Here is an 18,548-nt window from a genome sequence, read left to right as displayed (position 1 = left end):
GCTATGAACAGCCCAAGGAGAGTGAGGTTCATGGGGTTTGAGGTCAAGGGCAGTGAGGGGTGGCTTGCTGCAGAGAGGAGCTGGTGGTAGAGTGTGGGAGTGTGGGGGAAGAAGGGCCTTGCAGAACCACCCGGGATTTTTCCCCAACCTTGGTCTCCTTCCTCACCCACCTCCCCAGGTTGGATCACTGTGTTGAAGCTGGAGTTGCTGCTGGGGCTGCCTTGCTCTTGAGGGTGGGGACAAACTCCAGCCCAGCAAGGGGAACACACATACAGGGGTCCTGAGATCTCAGCTCTAGCGCTGGCTTGTCCACTCCTTGCACAGGACGACTCAGCAAGATCTCCGTGCCTCAGTTTTTCATCTGTCAAGTGGGCCAGGCTGCAGGCCTCACCAAAGAACTGCAAGCAGCACTCCTAAGACTTGCAGGGGCCCGAGGAGGGGCAGCCTGGGCACAGGGGGCTGGCACTGCCACACACATCCCTGCCAAACTAGGTCCTCCGCCCCACTCCCAGCCCTGATTGGGCAATGAACTCTCTCCAGAGCACAACCCTCATGCGGGGAGGTGGTCACAAAGCAGTAATATTTTTATTCCCATCAGTGTCGCTGACGGAGCCTGATCCTTTACAAAGAAGACTGGGAAAAAGGCAGAGGGACAAGGGCACAGGGGCCTCGCTTCTCAATGCCCCAACCCCTCTACCCACCCTGCCAGTCAGGCCTCTCTGGACCTGAGGTGGGGGAGAGGGCTTGCTCCGGCAGGGGCTAGCTGCCCTCGAGGGCTCCCTAGGCAAGGTCGTCTGCAGCAGAGTTGAAGGTGAGAGCAGAGAGGCCTGGGTCCAGCAAAGCTCTTCTGGTGCAGACAGCAAACGGAGAAGGGCACGAGGTGGATCTTCCCCTTGGTGACAAGTCCTGGGCTTTCAGCATCCTGCTGCAGTCTCAGGGGGGCCCCTGCTGGCTCCGCCTCTCCTCCAGCGCCCTGCACACCCACATGGACACCACGGTGGAATTTCCGTCATTGAACTGCATGATGAATGGGTGGCCCTGTGGGGAAGAGGAGGAAGCTGCAACAGGCATTCCCCAGACTCTGCATGTCACCATACTTTCCAAGGCCTGTTCTCAGCCCTCCCCAACAGCCCTGTGAGGTGAGGGCAGCTTCAGCCCCATTTCACAGTCTCGATGACTGAGGCCTAAAGCAGAGCAGGCTGGTCTGGAGCACTCACTGCACACCTCACAATCTGCCTGGTGCTCAGCTCCCTTCTCCTAAACTCTAACCAGGCTGAACGGTCCCCTGGGATGTGACCCTGTCTTAACTCCACACTGCCAGGCCCTTCCTCAGCCCAGCATCAATTCAACAGCTTGCCGGCAAGGCTTGGCACCTGAGTTGCCAGTGTTCTAGTCCACTTGCTGCCCAGAAACCAGAGAATCAGTTCATTAGAGGCTACACCAATCCCTTCAGCTGCCTTCTTTGTCTCAAGCTTTCCTGTGAACAAGTGACAATCCATGAGTGTAGGGAAGGCCAACGTGTCAGGTGAGGAAGGATGTGCTGGTCCTGCTGAGAAGTGGGGGCTGGACGGCAGGACTCTGGAGGGGTGATGCAGCCTCCGTATGGATTTCTCAGGCTCTAACCTACTTAGCCCACTAGCAGGCCAGGTTATATTTAGTGGGGCACCTCCCCTGCTGTCCTGAAGAGAAAAGACTCCTGCTCACAATGGGGTTTCCTGGGAGTTCCCAGGAAAGGCCAGGAAAAAGGCAGGGCAGCCACTGGCTCACTCTGGCCATAGGTCCAAGGTGCTTCTCTGCTAAGGAATGCACAACCAGCCCCTGCAACCTGCTCAAAGCTCCCAGCTGTCCTGCACTGAGCTTATCATGTGGCCAGGAGGGATTGGGCCCAGGGCGTGCACAGGGTGTCCAGACCCCAGGGTCAGTGGGAGCAGTCAAGGACCAGGCTGGGGAGGGGAAGGAGCTGCTTGGTCAGACCTGAGATGTCTCAGGGTCAGGCGGGAAAAACATCCAGGTTTCCTCACCCTGGGCTGACACTGTGTCCCTTACCTGCTTCTCTCAGTTCAGGCAAGAAGACCAGCCCCAGGAGCATCCCGCATGGGTCTAGCTCAGAGGCAACAAATCCGACCAATATCCATGAGGACGCGGGTTCGATCCCTGGCCTTGCTCAGTGGCTTAAGGACCTGGTGTTGCTGTGGCTGAGCTGTACACTAGCAGTTCCAGCTCTGATCAACCCCTAGCCTAGGAACTTTCATATGCTGTAGGTACGGACCTAAAGAAATAAAAACAAGACAAAAACAAAAGGTGCAGGGCCGGTGGAGGAAACAGCTTAGAGGATGCAAAGGGTGAAAGGCACCCATCCCAGGGCAGGGACTCCCTGAGGCCACAGTAGAGCCAGCCCTGGAGCCCAGCTGGGCGCCTCCTGTGATCTGCCCTTGGCTCTCAATACACCTGCAGGGGCCCCAGGGAAGCAGGCCCTGGTGCAGGCTGCCGCTGGGGAGGGGAGCTGGAGGTCAGGTTGGGTGGGTGTCCTGCAGGCAGCACAAGAATGGGGGCTTAGGCGGAGAGGCCCACGAGGGACTTCACCTTGGCTTTAATATTTTCTGCCCCTCCCCCACCCACCCTCATCTATACAGTCCCACCTTACGTGTGCCTTCCTGAATCAGTACCCAGAGGCAAACATTTCCTTTTCAGGAGGCGACCTTGCGCCCTTCTGAAGAACAAAGGGAGAAGCTGTGCTCAGGAGCCCATGGGCCCCTCCCCTCAAGCCTGGGGTAGCACAGTGTCACTTTCCCAGAATGCCCGGTGACTTTGGGGGCCATATGCTCCGTCTCTGTTATCATCTGTTCAGGAACAAGCAGAGCGGAACTGCAGGAGGGGAGAGTGGAGGCGTGCCTCCAGTTACAGGAAGGCCGATGGCCGCATTGCAGGGAGCATTTCGCCCAGGTGCCCCAGAGGTGGAGGAAGAGAGGGTTGGCATCCACCGCCCTGCTGGAGACCTGCCCTTTCCTGCCCTCCCTGGCTGAGAGGTGACTCCCATCTCCTGTGTACCCCTGAGGCTTACACCACCCTGACGCAGGAAAGACAGCCCCTAGCCACCGCTGATGGGCTTGTGGAGGATGAGAAGGGGAATCACAGAGGGAGGAGGAGAGGCGAGACAGAGACAGACATGGAGGGGAGACTCCAGCCTCTCTAGGCATCCTGGGCTGTGACAGGTGAACTTGGGAGCTGAAGGCTGCCTGGTCTACCATGTGACTGGACATGACGGGAAAGCCAGTACGTGGTGAAAACACGGAAAGTTGTACAAAGGAAAACAGAGTGGGATGGTAATGGAGACTCTGGGGGCCATGACAGGCCAGCCTGGCAGTATCTCTGCCTACAGGTCCAGGTGTACCTCACGGTCTGGGGTGGAGGCACTAAGTCATATTGGTGGACACGAGAGTCTCCACCACGCGGATGAGGAAATGGAGCTCACAGGCTCACGGTTGACCTGCCTGGGTTCCCAGAGTGGGCCTGGATCACAAGTCTCTGTGACCCAAACCCACTGCCTGGGGCTTTCCCTGGGCTGATCTGGGTAGGCAGAGGCAGGAGAACCAACATCCAGATTGCAATTTCCCCAGCCTCATTTCTGCCATGGGATACAGGCCCGCCTGGCCAGAAGGTGACTGAGACTGCAGGTCTTGACCTCTGTAAGCAGCACCCCTGGGAACCCTGGGAGAGTGTTTTGTCAGGGTGGCAGGTCACTCTTACTTGACTTCCCCCCCTCGCATCAGCCCTAGATGGGAAGCAGGGGAAGTGTACCATCACCCCATTTTATAGAAAAGGAAACTGAGGCCTGGGGAGCGGACGTGACTAGTTAAGTACTGAGGCTCCTGCTTTGTACTATGGAACATTCTCAGGGCTGGACCACATCCCCTGTGACACAGACAGGGCGTGTGCTCCCTTTAGTCCCTAGAGGACAGTGGACACGCCTCCAGTCCTGGGCTCTGCATGAAGCAGGTACTTCTCATTAATTTAATGAGCAAACTAATAAAATCCGATGAACAATTCTGGGAAAAGCATGGAGATCACTCAGCCACCCTGAGGTGCCTGAGTTCCTAGGCAGCTCCAAACAGGCCTGAACAGATGCCGGCACAGCCAAGATGCCTGAAGATGTCTGGAAACTGCACGCCAGGTAATACTAAGCCCAGCATCATAGATTGAGTGCTGTGTGCCAGGCCCTGGCTTTGTCCTGATTTTCCCACTGGATCCTCATGCTCACGGTGGAAGCACACACAGCCACGTTGTAGATGAGGAAACAGATGCTCAGAGACCCGCTTGAAGTCATGCAAGTGAGGGGCTGGATCAAAAACATGGGTCTCAACTCCAAATGCCATGCTCAGGGCCACGTGCTCTCCTGCACCTGCAACTACAGAGCTGAGCTCACAGGCCCTTCTTAGGGTCTCTGTGCAGCTCAGAGAGGGCTGCAGCCCCTGCCACCAGCCCCTCCTCTGTGCTTGGGTGAGAGGCAGAGGGATCCCGAGTGGACAAGATCCCTCAGCCCCCTCAGGCTACAAGGACTGGCAGGAGTGCAGCGTGGCCCAGCTCCATGGAGCCAGGACAGCCACCTGAGCTCGTTTAGTGCATTCTCCACCAGAGGTGACTGCCCCAGACACCGAGGCCTCTGCCTGCCCCACAGAGAGCGTGTTGGCGGTTACTGGTGAGGCGCATGCTGGCCGGAGCTGCTGAATGATCTCACTGGCCTCATCACCAGGCAGTGGGAGCCACTCCATTTCCCATTCTCTCAGGGCCAATCGCTACAATTAAACTGGCGAGGGTTGAAGTATAATGGTCCACAAACTTCGCCACACAAGATGGAGTCATAATGATGGGAAAAGGATGGGTCTGCAAGAGGCAGGATGGGTCCAAAAGTGGGACATGGGGGAGAGTGAGTGGGAGAGATGAGTCAACAACAACCAAAGCTGGCTCGTTCCCGGGCGCAGACCCCCGACCACGGGGCAGAGGGGCAACTGGTGCCTGTGCAGTAACTCATGAAGAGGATCTGGAGTGTTCGGTACACTCTCCTCACCTGGGCATCAGTGTCTAATGCTTCACTAGAGTTTTAGTTCCACGACAGTTCTAAATTTTTGCCCACCCCTGACAACGTGGTGAGTTGCCTTCCTGACATCAGGATGACAGCAGGATGCTCCCCATGTGGGCAGCACTGTATGCTTCTTTCAAAGGGGGCAGGGGTCTGTGTGCTTGCACTGTGACAGCAAGCGGAGGCACCGAGCCTGCTGTGGTGGTAAAGCGTGGCCTGAGGCTGCTGGGTTTGGACTCCCAGCAGTCATTCACTGACACCTCACTCTGCCCTTAGCTGGGCTTCAAGTTTCTTCCCAAATAGGAATTTACCTATTTAGAGTCACCTCACTTTTTTCTCTCTTTTAGCTTCCCAAAGAACGTCATACAAGTGAGTCATTTAAGGCCTTGCTGGTGTGACCCACCTGTCCTCTCTGTCTGCATCTATGCACTGAGCCCTTGCTGTGTGCCAGACCCTGGCTGCCTTAAATGGCTTTGAATCCACCCAGTGCCCCTGTTTATAGACAAGGAAACCAAAATGCCAACAAATGTGACCTGGGACAAGGTCACACAGCTGGACAGTGGCAGAGTTAAGTTCTATGCCTGGCACAGTGTTCTGCCATGAGGACACCACAGTATTGTACTCACTGAGGTTGGGCACCTTGAGTTTTAAATTCCCATTTTTAAAAAAGCATATATGGTAGGTTATTTTTAACTAGGAATTAAAATGAAATAGGTATTTATTTATTTATTGGCCATGCCTGAGGCATGCAGAAGTTCCCAGGGCAGGGAACAAACCAGAGCCATAGCAGTGACAATGCTAGATCTTTAACCCACTAAGCCACCAGGGAACTCCCTTAACTAGTAATTTTTTTTTTTTTATCTTTTTAGGGCCGCACCCGTGGCATATGGAGGTTCCCAGGCTAGGGGTCTAGTCAGAGCTGTAGCCGCCAGCCTACACCACAGCCACAGCAACGTGGGATCCGAGCCACGTCTGCAACCTACACCACAGCTCACGGCAATGCCAGATCCTTAACCCACTGAGCGAGGTCAGGGATCGAACCCACAACCTCATGGTTCCTAGTCGGATTCGTTTCCGCTGAGCCATGATGGGAATTTCAGCTAGTAATTTTTAACTGACAAACTGAAATTAATGTGGCAAAAAGGCATGCTATGTCCTCCCTGCTCAAAGCTGTGCTGTCAGGCACTTCTAATCATGTAATTTATTTTATTTTTTACTTTTTTTTCTTTTTGCTATTTCTTGGGCCGCTCCCACGGCATATGGAGGTTCCCAGGCTAGGGGTCGAATCGGAGCTGTAGCCACCGGCCTACACCACAGCCACAGCAACGCGGGATTCGAGCCGCGTCTGCAACCTACACCACAGCTCACGGCAACGCCAGATCGTTAACCCACTGAGCAAGGGCAGGGACCGAACCCGCAACCTCATGGTTCCTAGTCGGATTCGTTAACCACTGAGCCACGATGGGAACTCCCTAATCAAGTAATTTATTTAATATTCAGCAACTCTATTAAGTATTATGCCCATTTTATGAGAAAGCTAAAGCACAGAGAGATTAAGCAATCTGTGCAAGACCACAGTGCTTCAATGTGGTGCTGTCTCCAGAGCCCAAGCTCTCAGCCACTCTGCTGCTCTTCCTCATCCGGGCAGAGCCAGAGGATGGCGGCATCCACCCTGCAGACAGACCACTGGGTGGTCCACCTCACCCAGCTACATAACCTGAGCTTCCCTGGTTCTCTGATCTACTCTGTGGGACATTTCTTCACGTCTCCTCCCGACAGGTCCACCTCTCCCAGAATAAGAGCACACACCTGTTCTGCTGTGTATCATGGTCACTTGAGCCCTAGCACGAAACTGAAAGCCACTGGAGGGCAGGGCAGGGCTAATCACATCTGAACCACCAAGAAAAGTTAGTTGGATTGATGGGTAAGTTACACTGCTTCAGTCTGGGCGGCAGGTCTGGGGAGAAGGCTCCACATGCTGAGGCTGTTCTAGACCCCTGGGGGGCCTCTGTGGACCACAGGACTCCCCTCCCTCAGGTCAAGCTCCAGGCACCTTGTCTCCCACCAAGGACCCAAGAATCAGTTCTAGCAAGAAAGTCCAGCCCAGTTACACCCCAGCCAAGTTCAAAACAAGTACAGTCCAACAGGTGCTTAGGCAAGTTGCAGGGCTAGTCCTGCAAGAGGTGATGTGAGAGGCCTGAGGGCTCCAAGGTCAACGCACTGTCCATTACTTCACCTTCCCTTGCTGGGTCTGCAGCCTAACTTGAAGGCTCTCCACATGTCCCTTTAGGATTCCAGCCCTGGCGGCAGCAGGGCTAACACTTCAGTCCTTTCTCAGCAATAATGGAGGTGTGGTAGGATTGGATGCGACCTCAGAAAACCATCAGGGCCCCAAATCTGTTGGGGCTTCCACAGATGTTTGATTCTAATCAGGGACATATCTTAAGCTATATTCGCATTAAGAAAACTAATTAAAAATAACATTAACACTCAACTATGTTCAAATCCAAATGTTATCCTGCCTACCGGCAGTGTGTTACCTAGCATCACGATGTTAACTGATTTCCTGCAGTTCTTAGGACAGTCAGTCTGCTTGTTAGATCTGTGCATATCGCTGAACTGCTCATATGTGGGTTGACACTTAGGAAAGCGGCAGTGGTGCACCGGGCATTTGAAAGAGTTTGAGGCTGTGATGTCCACTCACATTGTGTGTAGGTATGAAACTGTGAGCATCCCACTAGAGCTGGTGCACTGAGCCCAGGAAGCACATGCGTTTGGTGGCCCGGTGCGCAGTGACCAGCCAGGGGTCAAGCCTGCTCTGAGTTTCCAGTGACATCAGCTCCTGCAAGCTTTGAGTCTCTCTTATTTGACTTATGGATGTACTGTAACAGCTGTTAGTTACTGTTGGCAACTAAACTCTGAAATAAAGCTTTTCTGTGATTCCTTTTTTTAACTTTCTATGAGGATTTAAGTGATGTCCAAGCTGAGAAGGTAACTGACTCAGGATTTCCTCAATACAGGGCTCCTGACACAGTATCAGAGATAAGTGGGGTGCTGATGCAGATGTTAGACTGTAACCGTCACCTATGATCTTGGCTCTCAGACTTTTATACCCTTCAAGAGAATCCCTTGGATGCCTTTACAAAGAAGTGTCTACAATGTATATACTAACATATTCATGCTAAAAAAGCACCACTTTCTTCCCAATATAAATATTGAGATCCTGCATTAATTTTACATAATAAAAAGCATTCCATTGCTAAAGTTTCAAAACTACCTATCCCAAAGATAACTTCAGATCAGAGAAGTTAAATAATTTATGGAAAAATGCACAGATGTCCAAGACTTGCTGACAAGCAGTGGGGCAGTGGGCAGCCTTTATAACATTAATTACATGAGATATGAAGTCCTGATTGTTCCTGGGGTCTATTCTTCCTTCCAGGCTGGGGTGCCTGGGCTATGGACAAGGGGAGTCAGGGAAGAGGGTGGCCAGGATTAGACTGCAGAGGAACCCCCTACTCCATCAGTCGAGCAAGAAGAAGCAGAGGCATCGCAGGGCAATCCTTGGCATCTGTCTCCGTGTGGGGTAAGAACAGGAGCCCTGGACTGAGAGTCAGCAAGTAAGTACCCATGTTAAGTACAGCCCTCAGCTCAGATTTAGAGAAGGTGATGCTTCCTTTCAGTCATTTTCCTGAGTCTTATTTCTCAACTGGTTTTGAACATGGGGAGGCTGCTGGCTGGTCTCCTCACCTCCACCAAATGCCCTTGCTGTCTGCCTTGGGAGTGGGTTGAGGGAGTGCCTGTCTGCAGACAGGGCTTCACAGATACAAGCTGGGCAGCATGCAGGAGGTAATTTCCCTGGGTGTAGAATGCATGGGTGGGGGGGAGGTTGGCGACAGTAAGATGAGAGTGTGAGCCTTGCCTGTTAGCTAGTGTGGAATCTCACCTAGCTTACCCGGGCCAATGCCCCAGCCACAGAGCTTTCTGAGGCAAGGTGTTTGTTCTGAGAATGTGATTTCTCAGCCTCTGATTCCTAAAGCTTTTCCATGGCTGGGGGGATGGGGGTTCCTTCCAGTCCTTCATTTTCTTGTAAAGACTTCAGAAATGGTTTGCAGTTGTGACATGCCATTTCAATCAACCTCTTGAGTTTATTCTTCACAATTGCTACAGAAATAGATGTTTCTTCCCAAATATTCAATTATTAGCAGCAAATTGCTTACCTCTAGCCATCCTAGACTGTACACAGGCATCTAGGTGGGTCAAGGAGCTCTTCACCTTTCATCTGAACAGGTCTATGTGTCCTATAGAGTAATTGGTCAGGAAATGGCCCATCGAGGGAGGAAGATGTTTCCCGAGGTCTCCGTGAGTCATTCTAAGATGAGTGCTGACTGGGTACGAGACCAGAACAGTGTGGTGAGGGGAGGGGGCAGAGGATGATTTCAGAGGGCCACGGCAAGGGGGTAAACACGGGGGGAAGCCAGTACTCATGAGTCTGTGTTGGAGGAAGCTGACTCATGCGAGTGGCAGGATGGTGCCTCTTGGCTCATCTTAGGGGGGCTATGGTGGCTGCCCTGTAGGGAACTCAGATGGGACTCGGGGTGGGAGGAATAGCAGGGAGCATGCTGGCACCCTAGACAGCCTTGGATTGAGTGGATACCCAGAGAAGTCAGAATCTGAGGGTGCCAGACAGTGAGTGGGGGCCTTGCTCCAACAGTGCTGAGGACTCCTGTCAGAGGCTGAATCTGTAGCAAGTCTAAGCAGTGAATGTGGGTGCCACTTTCGGGCACCTGGATGTTCAAGGTTGGTGTCTGGGTATAACAGCCATGTAGTGGTGGAGATTTAAAGGCACGGTGCTCAGGAGGATGGAATTTTTCCTCTTTTTTTCTTACCTCTAGAGATTTCCTGTTTAAACTCTCAGACCCTGGCTGTGTGTGGACATATATGTGGGCATGTGGGTGTGTGGAAGGGGAGGGAAGAGACAATGAGACCCACACTGGGTGCTCAGTAAGTTTGCTGAACAAAAGAGAATGAATGATTCTGATAATGAGTGAATGAAGAGATGGTGAGAGATTAAGACAGCCTAAAAGCCCTCCTTCTACAAATTTCTAGCTGTGCCAGATAAAATGGAACATTTTTAAAAAAGCCTAGTAGACGAGCTCATAAGAAGAAGGAAATCTGCAGGTGCCAAAAATGAAGAGCAAACTGAAAACCTGAAATGTGAGTGTCTGAGTGGAGGTCTAGGGTCCCTAAGGGAGGCTCTTAGTTCCAGCAACATAGGGCTGGAAAGTGTGAAGAACAGGAGACAAAGTCCACCTGTGGAGCTGGCCTGGGACCCAGAACAAAGCTGGGACTGCAGAAGGGGTGAGCCAGAAAAAAATGTGCCCACCAGCAAAGATGACACTGTGTAAGGTGGGTCTGAGTGGGTCAACCGAGAATACACAAAGCAGGCTGAGCCTCATGTACCTTGAGGCCCACTGTACCACTGCTGTGGTCTGAGAATGCAAGGCTCATAAACTAGGGTAACATCAATATTGATATTTGGGGTGTCCCTCAGAAGCACACAAAAGTCATCATGGGAGGTTTATGTGGCTTAGGTCACAATGGCAGGGTTAGGGTTAGGGTTAGGGTTACCTGTTAACTTCCACATGCTGTGGGTGCAGCCCAAAAAATAAACAAAAAAAAAAAAAAAAGGAAAGAAGAAAAATAATTCTGGGGCAATACTTCCGGAATTCAATCATTTCCAGAGCAATAAGCCCCATCCATTATGAGCGTACAATAAAAGTTCTGAAACATGTGAGGAAACAATTCTCCATGGATAAGAGTCAGCAGACACAACACACAGGAAGATTAGAGCTCTCAGAACTGAGAAGACAGGAAAGTAATTGGAAAGAAAATGTAAGTGTAAAATGATGGATACTTGAAAAGACTGAAGACATAAAAGAAGAAGTTGAAACACTAAGAATAAGATAGTATGAAAAAGAGAACAGAGAGATTTGAAAAAGAGTCAAACAACTTAAGAAATAACACACATAGTGACTGGAAGAAACAAAAGAAACTCTCCTTAGATGAGCCAGATGGCAGGTTGAATATAGCTGAGGAGAGACTTAGTAACCTGGAAGAATGATCTGAGAAAATTTCTCAGAGTTCTAACTAGTAGCAAGAGATAAACAAAGAAAAAAAAATTTTTTTTTTAATTTATGTGAAAAAGAAAAGGAGGAAAGAATGAGAAGAAATCTAACACAGAGGGGTAGGGGCAATATCCAGAGACAACAGCTGAAAATTTTGAGGACTGATATAAGATTCAGATATAAATTTTTGGATTCAAAAATCACAAAGAGCTCCACGTTGAATAAGTATAATGAATCTGATACCTAGGCAAATTGTAGGAAAACTGCAGAATACAAGGAACAGAGATGTTAAAAGCAACCAGATGTGAAAAGCAATTGCTCACAAACGGCAGTGACTGGGCGGCCAGCAGATGCTCACCAGCAAGCATAGAAGCCAGTGGACAACAGACTACCATCAAGGCCCTGGGAAAAACTGTCAACCTAAATTTCTTTTTTGGTGGGGGAGGGGCCCTGCCCCGTGGAGATTCCTGGGCCAGGGGTCAAAACTGCACCACAGTAGTGAGCTAAGCCACTGCAGTGATCATGTCCACCGTGTCACAAGGGAACTCCAACCTGAACTTCTAAACCTTATTTATTTATTTATTTATTTATTTATTGTCTTTTTGTCTTTTTAGGGCAGCACTCGCAGCATGTGGAGGCTCCCAGGCTAGGGGGTCCAATCAGAACTGTAGCTGGCAGCCTACACCTCATGGCAACACCAGATCCTTAACCCACTGAGCAAGGCCAAGGATTGAACGCGCATCCTCATGGATACTAGTCGTGTTCGTTAACACGGGAACTCCTAAATTGGGTTGGGAACTCCTAAACCCAATTTAATTAACTATCAAGAGTTGGGGCAAAGTGAAGACAATCCTAGAACAGAAACTCAGTTTTACCCTTGCTGACAGAACTTTTTTTTCGGGGGTGGGGCTGCGCCTGTGGCATATGGAAGTTCCTGGGCCAGGGAGTGAATCAGAGCAGCAGCTGCAACCTATGCACGGCTGCAGCAACACTGTATCCTTAACCTACTGAGCCAGGCTGGGGATGGAACTGGAGCCTCCTCAGTGACCTGAGCTGCTGCAGTTGGATCCTTAACCCATTGTGCCATAGCAGGAACTCCTCACTGACAGAATTCTTAATGTACTTTCTAAAGGATTAGAAACCTCAGCAAGAGGAAGTAGGATGCAACAAGAGTGAGGAACACATAACTGGTAAACATGGAAAAGTCTCAACACACACTGATTACATAAAATGAAAAGAGTAATGATTAATCATTAAGATCTAAAATTAGATGACAATGAAATCCTGGGCTGTGATGACATGAAAGAGGACTGGACTGATCAGAAACTCCTAGGGTCCTTGGAGTTCCTGTCCTGGTATAGTGGGTTAAGAATCTGACTGCAGTGGCTCAAGTCACTGTTGAGGGGTGGGTTCAATTCCTGGCCTGGCACAGTGGGTTAAAGGATCTGGCATTGCCAAATCTGTGGCATGGGTTGCAGGTGTGGTTCAGATTTGATCCCTGGCCCAAGAACTTTCATACACCGCAGATGCGGCCATAAAACAAACAAGCAAACAAACAACCTCTTAGGGTCCTTAAGGGGGGAGAGGTTGTGGAAGAGGCTGCTAGCTCAATATCCATCCCCCCTTCCTCCTTAGTGATATAAATCCTGATTTTTCTTTCTTTTTTTTTTTTGCTTTTGCTTTTTTAGGGCCACACTTGTGGCATATGGAGGTTCCCAGGCTAGGGGTCCAATCAGAGCTACAGTTACCAGCCTACACCACAGCCACAGCAACATCAGATTTGAGCCGCATCTGCGACCTACACCACAGCTCATGGCAACGCCAGATCTTTAACCCACTGAGCAAGGCCAGGGATCAAACCCGCAACCTCATGGTTCCTAGTTGGATTTGCTTCTGCTGTGCCATGACAGGGAACACCCGAATCCTGATTTTAATAAGAAGCAATATCACCCAGCAGGGTAGCTGCATGTCCAGCCTCTCTTGCAGCTAATTTTGGTCAATTCCATGTGTGCCAACCTTCAAAGGGGTGTTTCTACTGCTTTTCCTTATTTCTGTTGGCTGGAGCTCAAATGCCCCTTGGCTGGAAAGATGGAAGAAGCTGCCAACTCATCTGGGCACCCTAATTCCTGCCTTCCTTTATATGTGTGGGGAATACCCTGCTGTCTTACTTGAGCTGCTGTCTGTTTTAATCATATGCAGCTAAAGCCAATTCTACCTGGTATAAAGGTGAGAGATTGACTCTAAGGCTGAGTATTGTCTGGAAGGGGGTTATATTTGGTGATTAACCTTAGGCTTTGCTAAATTAAGTTAGAAACTTAAGGATGTGCAATGGCACTAAACATAGGATATAATTTCTAAACCAATGGCAAGAATAAAAGGGAAGAAAAAATTAATCCAACAGGGTGAAGAAAGAGTCAAAATGTACTGTAGAGGCATTCCTGTTGTGGCAGAGCAGAAATGAATCCAACCAGGAACAATGAGGTTGCAGGTTTGATCCCTGGCCTCGCTCAGTGAGTTAAGGATCTGGCACTGCTGTGAGCTGTGGTGTAGGTCGCAGACATGGCTCAGATCTAGTATTGTGGCTGTAGGTTCGATCTGACCCCTAGCCGGGAACCTCCATATGCCGCGAGTGCATCCCTAAAGAGACAAAAGGCAAAACAAAAAGTATTGTAGAGAAAAAGTGCAAAATAGGACAGACAGTATAGTAGAAAAGAAATTCAAGTATCTTAGTAAGCAATAAATACAAATGATTAAACTAATCAATTAAAAGTCTTAGATAAAATTAAAAACATCAATAGCAAAATGTAGAGATTCATTCAAAACAAAAGAATATAGAAATGATGAAAACAAAGGGGACAGGAAAACATAGCAGACAGATACTAACCAAAAGAAGATAGCATAGCTATATTAATATTAGACAAAAATAAAAATTTAAAACAAAATATATTAGAGTCATTACATAAAGATAAAAAATTTTTTAATGAAGATATAACATTTTGACATAGGCACTCACCATCACTGCCTTAAAGCATATACTGAGAAAATTGCCAGGAGAAACAAAGCCACACTAATAGTGGGAGATTTTTAACACAGTTCTCTCAATAATTGACAGATAAAGCATGTAGAAAAAATTAGTAAGGCCACAAAATATTTAACTAACGCAATTAACAAGTCTGACCCTAAGGATGTAAATAGGACATTGCATTCAACAATTAGAGAGTCACATTCCTTTCAAGCAAAGAGAGAAAACTGAAAAAAATTCAACAGTATATTATGGATTTCTCAAACAATAACAAAGATCTGATGTTATCCTAACCATATTCTCTGACCATGGTGCATGAAAATTAGACAACAATCACAGGATGATGAAACACCTCTAACTACTTGCAAAGAAAAAATACTTCTAGAGAATCCATGGGTCAAAAAAGAAATCCTAATGGAAGTTGGAAATTACTTAGAATTGAGTGACAATGAAAACACTACATATAAATATTTGTGGGATGCAGCTAAAGTAATACTTAAAATGCAATATATAGCTTTATATGGATAAATTAAGAAAAACAGATTGGAAATTTATGAGCTAAGTGTCCAATTCAATACATTATAAATAGAGCAAAAAGTAAATCCAAAGCAAACATAAAAGAGCAAATAATAATGAACACAAAGGAATTAGAATGATATCAAAGAAATAAACCAATAAAATATGGGTTCTTTAAAAAGATCAGTAGACTACCCACTGACAAAACTGGTAGAGTGGACACAAGCAAACATCATTAGGAATGAAAAAAAGGATATATAACCACAAATCTAGCAAAAATTTAAAATAATGGGCACACCACATGAATGAGGCCAACATAGTTGAAAATGCAGAAAAATGACTCATCAGCAGAGAGGGAAAGAGAAAGGGAGAGGGAGGAAGAGAGAGAGAGAGGGGAGAGAAAGAGAGAAAGAGAGGGGAGAGAGATGGATGGTGGAAGCAGTGGGAAGGGTGATAATGGTGGTGACAGGGAGGTGCCAACGAGCACTGAGAAATAATCACCCTGGCAGAGAAGTCATGGGTTTTAAACCCTCTTATTACACTTTTAACTTTTCAAGACACTTCATATTCATTGTCTCATCTTATTTTACAAGTATCCAATTAAGTAAAGGCTGCTACCTTTTAAAAATCCATCATAGTAACAGTTTCTCTAGGATCTTCAGGGGAAACAACAATTCACACACATACTGAAGCTAAAGTGCACATTTTTTGATGCTATCAAATCAACAAAAAAACACAGAGGATGGCTTTACAGGCGAATTCTAGTAAACACTTAGAGAAGAGCTAACACCTAGCCTTCTGAAAATTTTCCAAAAAGTTGCAGAGGAAGGAACACTCCCAAACTCATTCTATGAGGCCACCGTCACCCTGATACCAAAACCAGATAAAGATACCACAAAAAAAAAAAAAAAAAAAAAAGAAAAGAAAAAAGAAAATTGGGAGTTCCCGTCATGGCTCAGTGGTTAACATATCCAACCAGAACCATGAGGTTGCGGGTTCGATCCCTGGCCTTGCTCAGTGGGTTAAGGATCCAGCGTTGCCATGAGCTGGTGTAGGTTGCAGACGCGGCTCAGATCCCAAGTTGCTGTGGCTCTGGCGTAGGCCAGTGGCTGCAACTCCGATTAGATCCCTAGCCTGGGAACCTCCATATGCCATGGGAGCGGCCCAAGAAATGGCAAAAAGACCAAATAAAATAAAATAAAATAAAACAAAATAATTTTGTATATCTATTTTAAAAAAAAAGAAAATTGTAGGCCAATTTCATTGATGAACATCGATGCAAAAATCCTCAACAAAGTACTAGCAAACCGATTCCAACAATACATTAAAAGGACTGTACAGCATGATCAAGTGGGATTTATCCCAGGGATGCAAGGATTCTTCAATATCCACAAATCCATCAGTGTGATACACCACATTAACAAACGGAAGAATAAAAACCATACGATCCTCTCAATAGATGCAGAAAAAGCCTTTGATAAAATCCAACACCCATCTCTGATAAAAACCCTTCAGAAAGTGGGCATAGAGGGAACATATCTCAACATAATAAAGGCCACATATGACAATCCCAGAGCTAGCATCATTCTCAATGGTGAAAAGCTGAAAGAATTCCCATGAGATCAGGAATAAGACAAGGATGTCCTCTCTCCCCACTACCAGTCAACATAGTTTTGGAAGTCCTAGCCATGGCAATCAGAGAAGAAAAAGAAATAAAAGGAATCCATATTGAAAAGGAAGAGGTAAAACTATCACTATCTGCAGATGACATGACACTATACCTAGAAAATCCTAAAGATGCTACCAGAAAACTGTTAGAGCTCATCCATGAATTTGGCAAAGTCACAGGATATAAAATTAATACACAGAAATCAACTATATTTCTATATACTACCAAAGAGAAATTAGGGAAAGAATCCCATTTACCATCGCATCCAAAAGAATAAAATACTTAGGAATAAACCTACCTAAAGAGACAAAAGACCTCTACTCTGAAAACTCTAAGACACTGATGAAAGAAATCAGAGATGACACAAACAGATGGAAAGACATACCATGCTCTTGGACTGGAAGAGTCAACATTATCAAAATGACTATACTACCCAAGGCAATCTACAGATTCAATGCAATCCCTGTCAAATCACCAAGGACATTTTTCACAGAACTAGAACAAAATATCTTAGAGTTTGTTTGGAAGCATGAAAGACCCAGAATAGCCAAAGCTATCCTGAGAAAAAAAAAAAAATGGAGTCCGAGTCAGGCTCCCAGACTTCAGACTATACTAGTCATCAAAACTGTATGGTACTCACACAAAGACAGAAATATAGATCAGTGAAACAGGATAGGAAGCCCAGAATTAAACCCACACACCTGTAGTCAACTAATCTATGACAAAGGAGGCAAGAATATACAATGGAGAAAAGACAGCCCCTTCAATAAGTGCTGCTGGGAAAACTGGGCAGCCACACGTGAAAGAATGAAATTAGAACACTTCCTAACACCATACACAAAAATAAACTCAAAATGGATTAAAGACCTAAATACAAGACCAGACACTATAAAACTCTTATTAGAGGAAAACAGGCCAAACACTCTTCGACATAAACCACAGAAATATCTTCTCAAATCTACCTCCTGGAGTAATGATGATAAAAACAAAAACAAACAAATGGGACTTTATTAAAGTTTCTGCACAGCAAAGGAAACCCTAAACAAAACCAAAAGACAACCCACAGAATGGGAGAGAATATTTGCAAATGAAGCAACTGACAAGGGATTAATCTCCAAAATTTATAAACACCTTCTACAGCTCAATACCAAAAAAATAAACAACCCCATCAAAAAATGGGCAGATCTAAACAGACAATTCTCCAAAGAAGACATACAGATGGCCAGAAAACACATGAAAAGATGTTCAACATCACTCATTATTAGAGAAATGCAAATCAAAACCTCTCTGAGGTACCACCTTACACCAGCCAGAATGGCCATCATCAAAAAGTCTACAAACAATAAGTGCTGGAGAGAGTGTGGAGAAAAAGGAACCCTAGTACACTGTTGGTGGGATTGTAAACTGGTGCAACCACTCTGGAAAACAGGGTGGAGATTCCTCGGAAAACTAAAAATAGAACTACCATTTGATCCAGCAATCCCACTCCTGGGCATCTATGTAGAGAAAACCACGACTTGCGAAGACACAGGTACTCCAATGTTCATTGCAGCACTATATACAATAGCCAAAACATGGAAACAACCTAAATGTCCAACCAGAGAGGAGTGGATAAAGAAGATGTGGTACATATACACAATAGAATATTACTCAGCCATTAAAAGGAAAGAAAGAAAGGCATTTGCAGCAACATGGATGGGCCTAAAAATTATCATGCTAAGTGAAGTCAGTCAGACAGTGAGACACCAATATCATATGCTATTACTTACATGTGGAATCAAAAAAAAGGACACCATGAACTTCTTTGCAGAACAGATACTGACTCACAGACTTTGAAAAACTTATGGTGTCTAAAGGAGACAGGTTGGGGGCTGGGGAGATGTGCTGGGGGGTTGGGATGGAAATGCTATAAAATTTGGTTGTGATGATTGTTGTACAACTACAAATGTAATAAAATTCATTGAAACAAAAAAAAGAAAAAAGAAAAACCAAAACATAGAGGAAAAACTGCCAAAGACACCAGATCTCAAACTTTTGCATAAATAACTTTAACTGAGGCATCATCTTTTTTTTTTTTTTTTTAAACACTGTTTCCAGGTATGATGCCCCAATTATCTGAACCTTACTAAATTACGT

General features: G+C 46.9%; 1 protein-coding gene across 9 annotated transcripts in view; it reads right to left on the bottom strand.

The window, feature by feature from the left end:
- Positions 554-18,548, bottom strand: part of MAP2K5 (mitogen-activated protein kinase kinase 5) — a 275,190-nt gene continuing 257,195 nt past the window's right edge. For all 9 annotated transcript variants that reach the window (XM_021100479.1, XM_021100474.1, XM_021100477.1 and 6 more), the window contains one exon: positions 554-1,038. In XM_021100479.1, the coding sequence (XP_020956138.1) occupies positions 934-1,038 (105 nt within the window). In that variant the 3' untranslated portion in view covers positions 554-933. The remainder of the gene's footprint in view (positions 1,039-18,548) is intronic.

The sequence above is a fragment of the Sus scrofa genome, chromosome 1 (assembly GCF_000003025.6).
Source record: "Sus scrofa isolate TJ Tabasco breed Duroc chromosome 1, Sscrofa11.1, whole genome shotgun sequence".
Lineage (NCBI taxonomy): Eukaryota > Metazoa > Chordata > Mammalia > Artiodactyla > Suidae > Sus > Sus scrofa.
Note: the sequence above shows the minus strand (reverse complement) of the source record. Positions and strands in the feature narration are given on the sequence as shown.